Genomic DNA, 16,636 nt, shown 5'->3' on the forward strand with positions numbered 1-16,636 from the left:
TGATTAAAAAACAATGATATTTTATAAAAATTTGTGCGAACAAATTCAATTTGCAATGAACAATATGATTTTGACCGATCATTTGTTCAATTTGATATTTGCAAATCCACGATGTCATAAATCCGATTTCATTATAAGAAGAAGCATTCGATGTCTATGAGGAAGACATAAGACTAGAGTCTCGGGGATGTCTTGTAGAGCCCCTCGTCTTCAAGTTCAAGAAAAGATATTAATCGGAGACGCTAAAGTTAGGCTTTTTTTTATTAGGAATTTCACAAACAAAAAATTAAAAGACGAAACTTTGTAGAATATTAAAACAATTCGCGTAGTGATGAATGTACTTTGCATGGAAATTAGAGTTCATCAAATCAAAGTCTTAAATATTTTGTTAATTAAACTAGGCATTTTCATTATTAACAAAAATTTGTAAAAACATTTCTTCTTTTTTTTCGTTTGAGATATTGTTAGCCCAAAATAAATGTAGATTCGGATGCTTGGAAAAGAAAAACTCAAATATTCACTTTGACTTGGTCTCTCTCTCTCTGCGTGAATTGGTGCCACCATTGCGGAGTGTTCGTGGTGTCCACGCTCTTCAACGGTCGGTCTTTCTCCTCCTCCCTTTACTCAAAAAAACGCAGTTGGGGTTTTTCTTTTTTCTCTTTCTCCTAAAATCCTTCAAAAATTTTGGAGGAAATTGAAGTGGGGTTCTGAAAAAAGAAGCCAAAAATTCAAAGAAAACGATGGAGAAAAGGAAGCTACAGAAAAGGGTCTTTATTGGTGAAGATGATGTATCCTCTCTCTTACAAAGGTTGGTTCTTTTATGTTTTCAAGTTGGTTCTTGAAAATATGTGTGTGTATTTGTATTGTTCTTGGATATATTTTTTTAAGTTATGCTATTGCCTTTACTACACTACACAGACACACATATGTATGTATCTATGTAATCAAAGGCGGAGCCATGATTTCAACTTTATGATTTCTAGAATTTAGAACGATGACTTTAAGTGCTACTAACTTGATTCGAAATTTCATATTTATACTGTTTGAGCAAAAGCTACTGGGTTCGGCTGGACTTGCATTTCAGGCTTCTAGCTCCTCCCCTCATCTGTTTCATGTGTGTTTGTATTGTTTAGTGAATATGTTATGCATATTAATTTTGGTTGTTTTATAAATGTGGGTTTGAAAGGTATACAACAATGACTGTGTTGACGCTGTTGCAAGAAGTGTCACAAGTTCAAGATGTGAAAATTGACTGGAATGAATTGGTGAAGAAGACCACAACTGGGATTACAAATGCCAGAGAGTACCAGATGCTGTGGCGCCATTTGGCTTATCACCATGGTTTGCTTGACAAATTTGATGATGATTCTGCTCAACCTCTGGTCAGTCCTACTCCCAGAAATTAGTTCATTTACTTCTCCGACAACTATGTGTGTGTGTGTGTGCATTTGTGATGCTTATGGGAAGAACTTGTTCTATGATGATTATTTGAATTTGGAGTTACTGATACGCTTTTGAGGAACTATAGGGCATTTATTTGATTTTTTTGCAATTTTTTTGTTTTTTGTTTTTTAAATCAGAAAACGATGTAGGCCTTCTAGTAGTTTAGCCTTTGAGAGATTTATATGTTTAGATAATATACAGAACTTCTAATTTGAATTTGCATAGTATTGGCATGAGATGAGTTTAACTTGAGTGACATAGTCAATGAGGATGAATATAGGCGACCTAAACTTCTTTGGGACTGAGGCATAGTAGTAGTAGTTGTTTGATTCAGCAAACCCCTAAACAGACCTATATAGAGCAAATTGGATAGTTAAGATTCATATGGCAATTGCAATTAGCTTGGGATTGATGTATTGTAGTAGTAGTGGTTGTTGATTTGGTAAATGGAAGAGAAGAAAATGTAGAGAGATTCGGCATGGTGCTCACTGAACCTCCGAAATATCTAACAAGTCAAATCTCATGTTGGTCATATAGAACACCAATACATAGAAAAATGGCTGAAGAAACCAGTCCACAACTTGACATCGGTAGAATGCTACCTCCAATTCCCTGTATGTTCGACTTCGACAACGCCAAAGCCCCACCTTCCTAGTCCCCCCTCACCGGGGGCCAAAAATGGGTTTCCCCCTTGGTGACTTGAACCCCTAGACCTCGTTATTATGATTATTTGCTGATTTCCTAATAAAATATCACAAGTTCAGAAAAATACATATATGTTACATCGGACTGTGAATTTATCTAATGAACCTAGCCCCCACCCCACCCCACCCCCCACCCCAAAAAAAATGTTTATGATGTGAAGGTGTTGTTTGAGTTTGTAGGTTGTTCAATTTTGAGAGAAGCTGGTGAGAGGAGTTGAGAAGAGCACTTTCGTCCAGCTTAGTATTTGTCCTTTTTCTGCAGTGTTGGCTTTACCAGTGTTGTGAAGAGCGTGAGGCGAGTAAAAGCGACAACCCCCATTTCGCTTGAAGCGAGAAGCGAAGTGCTCGCTTTTTTGAAGTGAAGCGGAATTTTAAAAAAAATTAAAATAAATACTGCATAGACAACACAAACTGTAAGCAAATATTCAATACTTCAATGTAAAAACTAAAGAGTAGCATCAATTAAAGCACAAAATGAGCATCCTATTCTTCTACAAGATTATCAAATTCTTGTATTCTACTATCATTATTATATTGCTCGTCATCTTCTTCAACTTCTTCTTCTTCATCAACTAGGAAGGGCAGTATTGGCATCAATTCTGAGAAAGAACCGAAGGTAAAAAAGGCAAAATATGGTTCTGTTAAAAACTGGGCAAAGAAAGAAGAACCGAAGGATTGGCATCAATTTTGAGAAAGAACCGAAGTTAAAAAAAAAAATTCGCTACTATTTGGACGTTGAAACAGTGAAAGAAGAAGAAGGAGGAAAATCATCACATACCTGGTGCTGCTGAATCTCTGTTGAAGACTTGAACTTGAAGTTGAAGAAGAAGAAAAACCCTAGTCCCCTTTTAGTCGCCTCTGTTGAAGACTTAAACTGAAAACCCTTCGTTTTTAATTAAATAGCCTAGTTTCTGTTTAAAACAAAGAAGCGCCCGCTTCCATCGCTACGCTTCGCTTGGTCGCTTCTCGCTTTTTAGCGGGAAGTGGTCGCTTTTTAATACCTGAGTCGCTTCACATGGGGAAGCGGGTACTGATTCGCATCGCATCGCTTCTCGCTTTAAGCGAGGATTCTCTAACACTGGGCTTTACATTTCTGTATATTATCAAATGCTTTTGCTTCTTGTATATCTGTTAGTGTAGCATGGAAGACGTCTCCCGTGGTCTGTTTCCCTTCTCCAAATTGGGAATGGAATGCCGCAAATCATTATGTTTCCTGGCTAAATTGGGGTCAACTTTGTGCATATATTGCCTAAGCTTGGGATTATAAACCTGTGAGCAGCTTCATTTATCTGCTCCTGAGAGGATCCCTTCTTACTGTTTCACTATTGTCTACTCAATAAGTGGCAGCAGAAAATAAGTTCGCATTGAATCTAGTGTTTATTGTGATCTGTGTTGAAGGCATTGAATAACATATATTCTCAAGTAGTACGTATTGGTAACTAATGTATGGTGGCCCATATCCATTATCTGTTGCTCAGTGAGATGAATGATCCACCTTATTTTTCGAACTTGCACTGTGATTTTTTTATTTTATGGTTTGATTCTTATTTCTTTGATGGCAGGATGATGATAGTGATCTAGAATATGAATTGGAAGCTTTTCCTCCCGTAAGCAGTGAGGCTTCAGCAGAGGCTACAGCATATGTGAAGGTAAGTGGACAAGACCTGCCCAAAATGGTGATTTCCTTCATTTTTCCTAAAAATGTTTTCAAAGTGGCTTCATTTTAAAGTTTGGTTTGCCAACCTAACGGCCGGCCAGCTGCAATTTAACTTGTACTAGTAAATTAGTCATTTTATTTCTGCAGCACAGATTTCCCAAAACTGCTGAAATATTTTAAGTCAATGACTGTGCTGATGGCTTTACATTTACCTGTGAAGGATCTTAAATTTGGTCCATTACATATATTATGGAGTACATAAATGGGTTAAGAACCTGAGATATAATTCCCCACGTCTTGGAAGTGCACCTCTTAGGCGATAAATACTTTTTGACAAACTCATTTTGCATGGTTTAGAAATGGAATTAGTATGTGGCGAGCTTTGGTTATTTATGTATTTGGACTTGCTTTTTATTTTTGAAAAAAAAGAAACATTGCACTGGCTTTTATTTGACTATGCTAGGATGCCATCTTCTACTCTTAAGTGCATACTCCTATCTATTACTAGAATTAGTTGCTGATTTTCAGGGTGACACACATGCTTCTCTCTTTTCTCATACAGTCAATTTTTGTTGCTTTGGGCTTGGATAGGTATTAATTGCTTCTGGGGTTCCATGTGATTCACATATGTCAAATGGAAATACTATTGAAGCTCCATTGACTATAAGCATACCCAACGGGCAAACATCTGGAACCGCTACAGAAAATTCACTCCATGGTATTTCAGCTTATGGGATGAAAATTACGGTCCCGGTTTCTGTGGAAAAACAACCACTTCCATCTGTCACGGCTGCTGAGGTTGTGGACACCAATGGACCAGCTAATTCTAACTTTCCTCCTCGGCGAAGACGAAAGCCTTGGTCTGCAGCAGAGGATATGGAACTCATTGCTGCAGTACAAAAGTGTGGTGAAGGAAATTGGGCAAATATATTGAAAGGGGACTTTAAGGGAGACAGAACAGCGTCACAACTCTCTCAGGTTTAATCTTGTATATACTTGGCAATTTATATGTTCTCTGGTCATATTTACACTCTGGTTTAACAAATTCTTTTGACCTTGTCCTTAACAGGAGTTAGTACAAGTATGTGCTGTTCTGCAGATCGGGAACTTTTCCTTTCTCATTTGCTTTTTTTTTAATGAAAGTAATTTTGATAGAGGATAAATTAACGGTCAAAAGAAATTTCTTTTAGAGGACAAATTCAGTGTCTTATTATACTGATAAATCCTCGCTTGGAGTTAAAACGTAAAAGTGCATTAATCTTTGGGTTACTTGCAATTGCAGTTTACTATATGGATCTCATCCAAATAATTACGCCTTCTAAATTTGCGTAAATGACAAGAAAAGATATTGTCTAGTGCAGCTAAGTAATTAATCTGCGCTTGAACACTTGTTATTCATTAATGTGTCCTTTTTGAAAAGCAAAATTCATGAGCACTCAAGCCAATATTACAGATTGCTCAAGTCTGAACCTATCATCAAAATGTGCAAGGAAGGTCAATAAATTGAAAACAATCAGTTGTTTTCTGGAAGACTATGGAAAAGTAAATAGGAGAATTTGATTTAATTGCAATGTAGTCTCCTGTTTCTAGTTTCTTTTTGATGTACCCATGAGGTTCCTATGTGTATAGCTGACTGGGTTTTTTCGTAGAGAATCATATTGTGGTGTAGGTTCTCTATCTTTGGTACACACGGGTTGTATACAGGGTTTCACCCATCATTAATAAATCATTTACTTTATCAAAATTAAGAACTAGATTTAAACGAAAATTAAGTAAAAGGGCCCCACCTTGTCAAATGGTAAATTTTGTAAGGAAGGTAAGTATGTCTTCATTGTGTATGCTTTTTCCTATTTTGAACAGTGGAAGCAACTGAATCATGCTTGCAATATCCGAATTTTCACATTTTAGGATATATTGTTCCCCACTCACACTTGCTAACTTCATGGATGTTAAAACATTAAGTTTCATTGCAAAAGTGGCAAAATATGATGCGATGTACGCTCTTAACAATGATAAAATGTACCTATTTATATCATAGTTGCTTTCACCAGGTGCTTTCCAATTTCATTTGTAGTATTACCTATATAAAGGAGGAGGTATGCCAAATTTACTAGAATAAATTCAGTTTTCTATATTCTATTTTGCTGTACGATGGAATAATTCTGCTCTCATCTATGTGGATTGAGACTGTAAGCCATTTCCAATATTTTTAATAAACTTCTTTTACAGTTTTAGAACACTAATCCAAAACTTTGGTCTAGTGATGTAGCACTGTTATATTAATTTGAGGATATCTCCTCCTCCATTCTATTCCTCTTCGGTTGTAATGAATTTCTGAAGTGCGTGAAGGAGATTTAGTCGGGAATGTAAGTGTTAATCGAGCTAAGTACATATGGTGAAGTAATGTCTAAATACCGTTTCTCCATGTCATAGCTCATCATTTTAATTAAACTGAACACTGCTAGTGATATCATGTTTCAACCCCCCCCCCCCCCCCCCCAAAAAAAAAAAAAAAAAAGGGGGTACTCACAAATATGCCTTGGAAGTCTACCGTCATCTTGTATGATTTGGATGTCTTGGTTTTCCGAGGTTCTGTTGGTTAAAATGATGGAAAGTGACTGAGATGCCAAAGTATTTATTGTGGAGCTAGCAAGAACTAGATGTTAACAAAGTAACAGAACTTGTAAAATAATTTCTGCCTGTTATAAAATCTTCTACAATGATCTTCAATGTAAATCTACTTTAAGATAATGAATATTTCATTGTGCAGAGATGGGCAATTATTAGAAAGCGACATGGGAACATGGCGGGGAATGGCTCACAGCTGTCGGAGGCTCAGCTTGCAGCTCGTCATGCAGTGTCCCTGGCTCTCGGGGATAACTTGAGAGCAGCTTGTCCAATCAGCACTAATGGTAATTGTTTTAACTGCATGTCATCAATAATGTCCATATGTCTGCTCCCACACTACTGTCATCAATACTGCCTAGATGGGGGCTTTTAAGCGTGTCATATGATAAGTCGAATGTCTGATGTCTTTGAGCTTATCTGCATGTGGTTTATACATTGATTAAAATTCAACAATTAGGTTAGCTAAAATCTGAATTCCTTCAATATGCTGGTTAGGTTGCGCTATGGAAAACCAAGGGTTAAGTCTTTGCAGATGTAATGAAATATGATCTTAAAGGTGTCCGCTGTACTGACTTCATTTACTTCCTTTTCAAGAAGACTTTGACAATCCAAACTCCAATTGGTAATTTCTGCATGCTAAATACCTTTAGAAAACAACAGTTCTATGCTAAGTAGAGAATCGGGAATTCAAAATTTTTAGTAGCAATTCTGTTTTCCAGCATTATGCCGAGATATTTTTAGGTGGTTCCTAGAACATGGTTCTTCCCTTTCTTGACTCCGCCTTTGTGTATTGTATATTAATGGTACATTGAATATCCAAAGTTAATTACTCACCTCCTCAATTGTTTCATCCATTTATGCAAGCTCTAATTTTAACCTAAATTGCGGTATTGTTTCAGTGGGGCCAAATTCAGGCAGTGCACCAGGTAATTCTTCGCATTTTGCTGCTGCCAATAATGCATCTGGTGGTCCAAAATCCGAGCATCAGCAAGATTTAGTACCTTCAAAACCTCGAGTACTCCCAAAAAATCCATTGCCAAAACCTGCTATTAACCCAGATTCAATGGTCAAAACTGCTGCTATGGCTGCAGGCTCCCGAATTCCTACCCCTTCAGGTGCTGCTGCCTCACTGCAGAAGGCTGCAGAGTCTAAAAAAGTCGTCCAAATCATGCCCGGAGGAACTCCAGCAGTCAAATCATCTGTGCCAGGTAGCACTAATGGTTTGCCCAGTAATGTGCACTTCATTCGAAATGGCCTGGTTTCCCGTCCCCCAGGTTGTAGTCCGTCAAATGCCTCACAATCTGCAGTTCGACCTAACCCAGGGGCTGTCCCATCTAGAACAAATGTGTCATCTGGGGTTCCCGCTGCCCCTACATCTTCTTCAGCAAGGGTACTTGAAGCGAAAACTAAAGCAGTCGCTATCCAAGAAAATCCAACTGATATTCTGTCTAATGCACGGATAGAGAAAGTTGAAGTTGATCGAGCTGCTTCAATGGATGCACAACAGCAGGTCCGAAAAGGTCAAACTTTTGGTTCAAGCAACTTGTTGACAGAGAAAATTGAAGGTCAAACTTCAATTTTTGGTCGCATAGTGAAAGAGCATGGAGGAGAGAGTAAAGCTTCAAGAGTTCGGGCTCAAGAAAAGCTAATCCCAAGTCTAGAGACTGCCAGCGATAATAGCATCAGGAACCAGGGTGAGAATAGCAATAAGAATGAGAACACTAAAATAGTTTTGGCACTTGAAAGTAGTGGTGTTCAAGGTCCTGCAACCGAGACATGTAATAAAGTCTTCAAAGGGAGTTGAGGTAGGGGATTTAGGTGAGGCACTGAGGATGGGGGAGAGTAAATTGGAGTGACTGGCCGGACCTGCTCTGTATGTAATGTCTAATTCGCACCTGCTATTTTGTGCTTCAGCTTTCATCTATGTAAATGTATTCTCGTACGGTCTTGTCTATAATTAGGTGGCAATTCAAAATTCTTTTATATGTTCCCTTGTTGAGGGTTGATTATCTCCAGGTGTTGTTATTATTGGCAAATAATATTGGCATATGTCATATGTTGCTGAGATACTGGGTTAGAGACTATATTTTTGGTGCTTTCGAAATGTTGTGTTAAAAATTCAATGAACAAGATTTGATCAGAAAAACTGCATCAACATATTGCGGCAATTCAATGCAGATTATAACGATGGAACCTTGCTTAAATCTATGTATTCAGCAAACGAAATTGAAGTAGGCTTATTCAATATGTGAAACCAGGTCTTAGAGAAAGAGCTGTGTAGTTTGCAGAAATTGGTGAATTTGAGAAGAACAAAATAGTTGAAAATAAGAACATGGCACAATTCTTTAAAGCAAGAGGAAATCTGGCACTCTTTCTACTCAATAAAGGCAGGTCACCTCTTTCCCTTCAATAAATTTTCAAATATTAAAAATTGACTACAAGAGAGTTAAAGGGGAGAAAAAAGAAGGGGAAACAAGAGACATCTATTTGGCTACTGCTGCTAAAAAGTCATCTATTTTGGTACTGCTGTTAAATCGCTGTACTGTTTCTGCAATGCTGGATTTACACAGGAAAATATGGATGGCCTCTTATTCTTCAACTTCACTCCAAACAAGAAGGACCTCAGGGGAATTCTAGATCGAGGCCTTGCTTGTTGGTTTTTCAGCCCAAGTTCTTCGTCCAGGTTTGACAATGTGCTCCGGATCTCATCTTGGAGTTTCCGTATACATTCAATGGCTACTTCGAGTTCACCTGCTAGCTTATTGTTCTCCTGCTTCATGTTTAAAATCTCACCTTGAAATTTTGCTGCTTGATAGGCATTCAGCACTGTATCATTCTCTTTAGACCCTGACTTTGACAATCTTGTTATCACATCGAGAATATTAGATAGAGATGATAACCTGTGCTGTAAGTCATCTTTCAGCATTGCATTATGGTCCAACCACAATGTCAACTCAGTTTGTATCTCTCTTAGATGTCTATAGATTGGTCGGATGCCTGAGAGTAGCGACTGTGGTTGAACTGTATCTTGATTGCATTCTTCCTTCACTTTCTTTATTTCAGCTTGTAGATCCTGAACTGAAGTTTGGAACTTATGTAGTTGATGGAATGAGGTGCTAAATCTGAGCCACAACTCTATGTTTTCCTCCAGCAAATCATCAATATCCATCCGTACTTTCTCCTCAACAGTGGTGAAGGAGTGTGTTTCATCAACATCAGTAACTTTGATATCTCCGTCATCCTCCCCAATATCTAAGATTCTTGTCTCTTCTGGTGCAGTTTCTTCCGGTCTCATGTCAGTGGAATGTGAGAGTGCTTTACCCAAAAATTCTGTTTCAGCATCGTTTGACTGAAGCAAGTTCAATCTGTGCTGTAAGGACAGAATCTGTGCATCCTTCAAGGCATTAGCATTCTTTAGAACTTTCATCTGCACAACATATTGGAAGTGGCTCGCTCTCCTTTTCTTCTCCGCATCATTGAGTTTCTTCTTCACACCCTTGAAATTTCTAAGAACTGATGTGTACTCCTCAAGTAGTATCTTCTCTCTGTCATCCAGGCTGTTTAGGAACAGTTCTCTCCAGTTTGGTTGGTCATCCTCTAATCCCGATTCATCTTGTTCCATGTAGAGCCCATTGTGAACTGTTCTGAACTCTTGATTCCCTGCAACAGCTGCCATAGGTTAATTAATTTAGTTGACAAAGAGAGAGAGTATATATTTTTTCACAGCTTAAAAGCACAGGTACCTTGATCTGGGAATTCATCCTTGTGTAGGTCTTCTCTCTTACTATCTTTTAAGACGGATGGAAGATTATCTAAAATACTTTCCCATTCTTCTAGCTCGTTATCAGGGCCAGTGCTTGGAATCTCTCTCACTTGGACCTTTGCTGAATGTTTTTCAAGTTGGTTATGCCAATTGGATTGTGGAAAGTCGCCATCTGTTTTTACTTGAATGAAATCATTATTTTGCTCCTCTGACTTGATATTGTTCCGGAATTCCATTTTTCTTAAAGAATTATCTGATTGCTTGCTTTCATTCAATTTGGAGAAGCTTTCTGTGGCAGATCCAACCGCTACATTGACATCATGATCATCACCTACCTTCTCTCTACCTTTGTCGTTCATAGCGATTGAGGTCCCTGAGCCACTAATGGATGCGCCTGTACCTTCATCTTGGTCTGATTTTTCTGGAGTGGACTTCCGAAGAGTGCTTCCTTGACCTTTCACCTGGATGTTATCAAGGTAATTCTCTGAATTGGAAGGATCATATTCCAGCTTCTGAAGTTGTATCTCCGTGTCTTTAAAGAAAATTGAATCATGACGAGGAGGATTCGTTGTATGAACATCTTCCTTGAATCCCCTTCCTGAAATGTCATCTTGAGTAGCTCCAGATGGACTAGCCTGCAATAGATCATTGAAATAACTTCCTTGGTCGGAAGAGATTTTCCCCTCTTCGCTTGTAGAAGAAGCACTCTTGTCTGCAATGTTTATTCTGCTTGCTTGCTGTTCAACTCTAACATCTTTTGAGATAGCTGAATCATTGGATGAACGCAAAGACTGACTTTTGTCGGATTCCTCCATCTCTGCATGTGGATCGTCCCTCACTGTATTGTTAAAGTTAGAAATGTAAAAAAAAAAAAAAAAAAAAAAAAAAAAAAAACCTTTTTTAACTTTGACAGAACTTAGAAAATCACCAGTAATATCTGCAATATCTTTGCTTTACCTGCTAGGTCGTCTGTTTTCTCTTCTCTGATAGCTGAGAAATCATCTGAAATATTTATGTGTTCCCTTTCACGAAATTCCTTCTCCATCTTGATGTCGGCAGCATTCCTTATAGGGAGATCATACTGGTAATTCGGGTGGTTGGATTTCTGAATATTTTCTTCTTTACCTTCCGGGGGAATGTGCAAACGATCACTCTTCTCTGCAATAGCTGTGGCGTCAGCTTGCTCTTCCATTCTCGTATCTCTTCTGATTGCGGATTCATCATCTGAAACATGTTGATCGCTTTCACCAAACCTCATTTCCATCTTAACCTCTGGAGAATCCCTCAATAGAGAATTTTGGGAACAATCCGTTGTATAATTTTGGTGGTTGGTTTTGTAAAGCTTTTCTTCTTTACCTTCAACAGAAATGTTCAAATGATCACGCTTGTCTGCAGCATCTTTTGCCCTAGCTTGCTTTTCCTTATTCACATGTCGTTTTGTGGCCAAGTCATCATTTGAAATATGAAAGCTTTCACTGCCAACAAATCCTCTCTCCATATTGACATCTGGAGAATCCGTTGATGGTGCGTCTTGGAAAATATCATTCAGGTGATTCTGATGGTTGGTTTTATAAAGCTTTTCTTCTTTATCTTTGATAGAACTGGGAAAAACGTCCCTTCTGTCTGCAAGATTCTTTGTGCCTGTTTGCTCGACCTTCCCGACATTTTTCCTGGTGGCTGAGCCATGGTCTGTAACATGCACGTCTTGACTTTTGTCAAATCCTTTTTCTATCTCAACTTCTTCTGCATCCTTTGCAGTACCAGTTTTTGTTAAATCGTCATGATCATACTGAAGGTCGGATATGGACAGCTTTTCTGCTTTACCTTTGATGAGGTTATGCCAAATATCCTGTTTCTTTGCTTCCTCTCCCATTCTGATTTGCTTTGAGATCATTGCATCACAACCAGGAGATGTGATGCATTCACTTTCTTTGGAATCCTTCTGATTAACAGGAGCAGAACCGGGAAAATCGTCACTTCTGTTAGCAATATCATTTGTCCACCTTTGCTCGACATGCCCGTGTTGACTTCTGTCAAAACCTTTTTCTATCCCAACATCTGCTGCTTCCTCTAAAGGGCCATTTTTGGTAAAATTGTCTTGGTCATGATGATTGGCTTTTGGAAACTTTTCTTCTTTACCTTCAAATGGGATGAGGTTATCTTGTTTCTTTGCTTCCTCTCCAGCTCTCATTTGTTTTGAAATCATTACGTCATAACCATGAGATTTGACATACTCAGTTCCTTTATAATAGTTTTGTTGATTGGCAGCAGCTTCTTCAGACTGAAAACTATTATAGGCATTACCGACTTTGGAGTCGGCGTACATAGTATATTCAGCTTTTCCAGAATGATCTTGATCTGCACATATGTCTGTCTTCAATTTCTCCCTCACACGTACACCTTGTGATGCCACCAGACGAGGGGTAGTAGTGGTCTCTTTGTCTGTCAACCCTGATCCCTGGTTAGCTTCTAAAGTGCCACACGTCCGTCCATCTCGAGGATCGTTGCTCAAGTGGCTTCCAACGTGGTTTTGGTGGTCATCAAGACAACCTGCCGGTTGTTGCAAGACTTCTTTCTTCAGACCTCCCTTACTATTTACACCTTTGGAGATACCTTGAACAGTTGCTCCAGGAGTGATGGCTTCATGAACCTGAAACTGCTTTGCCTTATCGACACCTGAAATGCCCTGGTTAGCTTCTGAAGTGCCAGCCGTCTGTCCCTCTTGAGTATCATTGCGTGAGTGGCTTTCAGTACAGTTTTGCCGGTCAATTTCAAGACAACACTCCTGTTCTTGCAAGACTTCTTTCTTCATACCCTCTTTACTACTTGCGCATTTGGAGATACCTTGAACATTTGCTCCAAGAATGACTGCTTCATGAACTTGTAACTGCTTTGCCTTATCAACACCTGAAGCTCTGTGGTTAGCTTCTAAAGTGCCAACCCTCTTTCCATCTTGAGTATCGTTGCTCGAGTGGCTTTCCGCATAGTTTTGGTGGTCAATTTCAAGACAACGCTCCTGTTCTTGCAAGCCTTCTTTTTTTAGACCGTCATTAGTACTAACACCTTTGGAGATACCTACAACATTTGCTCCCGGAATGACTGCTTCATGAACCTGAAACTGCTTTGCCTTATCGACACCTGAAACTCCGTGGTTAGCTTCTAAAGTGCCAACCCACTTTCCATCTCGAGGATCGTTGCTCGAGTGGCTTTCCGCATAGTTTTGCTGGACATCTTCAAGACAACCTTCCGGTTGTTGCAAGCCTTCTTTCTTCAGACCATCGTTAGTACTAACACCTTTGGAGATACTTAGCACATTTCTTTCTGCAATGATCGTTTCATGAACCTGAAACTGCTTTGCCTTATAGACACCTGAAACACCCTGGTTAGCTTCTAAAGCCACACCCGTCTGTCCATCTCGAGCATCGTTGCTCAAGTGGCTTTCAACAAGGTTTTGCTGGTCAATGTCAAGACAACCCTCCTGTTCTTGCAAGACTTCTTTCTTTAGACAATCCTTAGTGCTTGTACCTATGGAGCTCCCCAGAACATTTGCTCCAGGAATGACTGCTTCGTGAGCTTGAAACTGCTTTGCCTTATCGACAGCCGAAACGCCGATTACTTTATTGGATTGCAAAGTATCTTTGACATCTTCATCTTGCTTCTTATTGAGCAATTTCTCAGAGAGATCATCAAAACTGCAACTTGCTTCAGTAAGATGAGGTTGGCGATGATAGTCTTTGAGATTCTGAACATTGAGAAGTCCAGTTGTCTTATCCTCTTGCTCATGCTCTCTGAATCTTCGACCAAACTCCCCTTCTCCTCTTCCGCTTTGGTCAGATGTGAATAAAGTTCATTTGTCTCTGCTCTTAATCTATTTACATAAGCATTCTGGGAAGAGAGTGCGCTTTCCAAATATATGACTTTATCAACAAGTTCATCAACCTTCTCTGCCAAATCAGACATGGAAGAAGTGGCAGAATTAGCTTGCAACTCCTTAACTTTCGAATGCACTTTCTCTGGATTATGCTTCTCTGTTTCAGAAGTTTCGACTTGTCGGTTCAACTTCTTCAATTCCGAATCTGGATTAAAAGACTTATTTACTTCAGAGAGGACTTGTGGATGTGGCAGATGACTGACAAATTTTCCCTTTAGAGTCTCAAATTTTCCGAGGACCTCTAAAATTTTTTGATGCTCAGCAATGACATCTTCCACTGATTGCTTCTGTTTTTCCTGCAACCGAGCCAAGGTCTCTTGGCAAGAGTTCAGAGCTGTGGCAGTCATCAATGTCCGAGCTTCGTCATCCTCAATCATCGTGCCAATGCCAAACTCATCTTGCAAGCTGCTAACTTTTGTTTGCATCTCGGTGACATGCTCTTCAATTTCCCAATACCTTGCTAACCCGTTTTCATATGAGCTCTTAATGAACTCTTTCTCAGTCTGAAGTCCCAAAATCTCCTTCTGAAGCCTATCGATTTCCTGGAGCGCATCGAACTTTTTCAGACCTGAACTTGGACGAGCAGCAGTAGTTGCATCGTCAACATTGAATTTGATCAGTCCCTTCTTTGACATTAATCTTGAAGGTTTGGCGTTTCGTTTGGCAAAGGAAGGAACTTTTGGGACACTTAACTTTGGTGCGGCTGGTAAGCTTTTGGGAGGCTCATTAGATTCACTAGGAGGTTCTATTGCAGCAAGAAAATGTTCTCCATCTTCATCCTCCATCGATAGTTGAACTCTCTCGGGGTAAACAGTAGCAATGGTTCGATTAGCATTCTGAAGATCTTTGGATAAATGATCAAATCTCTCTGCCAAAGCTCTGTAACTCCGGAAAAAATCTTCTACCAAGTTCAAAAGCTCAGGCCTTCTTCTGTAATACATCTCTGCCCGACTTGCAAAGGATTCTCCATCCTCGTCTATGATTTTGAGTACGTACTCAACCTTCTCCTCCATATCTGCAAATAACAAGCAAAATAATCAGCTCTTTCCTTTCACTTCATTTCTTTCCCTTCTGTTTAAGCACAAGCATCATACTTGTCTGAGAACCCTTTAGTATTTAAAGAAATAGATGTAGACTCTGAGTAATACTGATATAGTAAAGGGCAGCCCGGTGCACAAATCATCCCGTGTTTAAAATAATTTATTTTTAATTGAGTCCTAAAATTATTCATCACTATTTGGTTCAATTATCATCAACATATCTTAGTAAATGATAGATTTCTCAAATAGCAATTGGTTTGATAGTGTTATGTTCAAAATGTAGTCGCCGGAATATGTGTTTGGTAGTGTATTTCTCAAAAAAACTGATAAATTACCGAAAAAACCGAAAAACCGACATACACCGAATCGATAAAAAACCGACTTGAATAGTTTGGTTTGGTTGCAGTATTTGAAAAACCGACTTACACGGTTTGGTTTCTTTTTAGGGAAAAACCGATCCAAACCAAACCATGAACACCCCTAGCTGCACCCTTGGGATGTGATGTAAGTAGCCTACCCTGATGCATCAGTGGCTGATTCCACAGTTTGAACCCGTGACCTATAGATCACACGGAGACAACCTTACTATTGTTCCAATGCTCCCCTTCTGAGTTATACTGTTATAGTGATCTAAGAAAATCCTTTGGCATCATTCTCTTTTCTACTTTCAATGTCTTCAAGACAAATAGTAGTAAGCTAGATTTATTTGTATTAGCTAATGATGCCTTAGTTGAGGTAAAATCAAGGCCTTGCGACTAAGGTCCCAAGTGAGAAAATGCCAGGATGTCCAACTCTATCTTTGTTAATGAGTTTAAGTTTTGTGCACTAACATAATACTTTTACACCATCAAGTTAAGTTACCTACATTAACAAGTAACTATTTATAGTAAACATTATCTGATAACCCGGAAAATAACCTGATATAATTAAATTACACTAATAGTGCGAAAATCAGTGTATATAATTTGAACCCTTTGTTAATACCCCAAATAGGAAGCAACTATTGTAGTTTTATTATTTGGTCCGACATTCTCTAGTATTCTTTCTTTTATGGCTCATTGGAACTAAAAACATTTGCATTAAGATTTTTGCCTAAACAGTACAAAACACTAGTAGTTCAAGATTCTGTTATTTTCTTGAAAAAATAACCTGTTATGGCATAGTTGATGAATTTATAACAACTAACAACAAAAAATCCAGTATAATCTAACAAGTGGGGTCTGGGGAGAGTAGTGTGTACGCAGACCTTCCCCTACCTTAGGAGTAAAGATGTTGTTTCCCTCGGTTCAACAAAAGATGAAAAGAAAGCAGAAGCAACAAGCAGTATCAATAGCAAGATATTAAGAAGTTGAAATGGATTGCATCATAAGAAGATATAGAATATAAAGAAGTGACCTTGGAGGTTTTGATCCAGCCATTTTGACTGCTTTGTTCTAATATGACTAGCCCACCACCATGAATATGCATTTC

The 16,636-nt window shown here is 38.8% G+C and overlaps 2 protein-coding genes across 2 annotated transcripts; one reads left to right on the forward strand and one right to left on the reverse strand.

Moving 5' to 3' along the window:
• The first annotated feature begins 507 nt into the window (after nucleotides 1-507).
• On the forward strand, nucleotides 508-8,413 carry LOC107783722 (uncharacterized). Its single transcript, XM_016604769.2, has 6 exons — nucleotides 508-808; nucleotides 1,187-1,382; nucleotides 3,710-3,796; nucleotides 4,396-4,782; nucleotides 6,575-6,716; nucleotides 7,332-8,413. Exons 1-6 carry the CDS (start codon nucleotides 741-743, stop codon nucleotides 8,234-8,236), a joined length of 1,785 nt encoding a protein of 594 aa, XP_016460255.1. The 5' UTR covers nucleotides 508-740; the 3' UTR covers nucleotides 8,237-8,413.
• A 144-nt stretch (nucleotides 8,414-8,557) lies between these two features.
• On the reverse strand, nucleotides 8,558-15,139 carry LOC107783593 (uncharacterized). The gene is made up of 4 exons (XM_075232032.1): nucleotides 13,997-15,139; nucleotides 11,153-13,937; nucleotides 10,176-11,033; nucleotides 8,558-10,101 (listed from the first exon to the last, which is right to left on the reverse strand). Exons 1-4 carry the CDS (start codon nucleotides 15,137-15,139, stop codon nucleotides 8,945-8,947), a joined length of 5,943 nt encoding a protein of 1,980 aa, XP_075088133.1. The 3' UTR covers nucleotides 8,558-8,944.
• Between the last annotated feature and the right edge of the window lie 1,497 nt (nucleotides 15,140-16,636).

Source organism: Nicotiana tabacum, chromosome 16, assembly GCF_000715075.1.
Source record: "Nicotiana tabacum cultivar K326 chromosome 16, ASM71507v2, whole genome shotgun sequence".
In the NCBI taxonomy this organism is placed as follows: Eukaryota; Viridiplantae; Streptophyta; class Magnoliopsida; order Solanales; family Solanaceae; genus Nicotiana; species Nicotiana tabacum.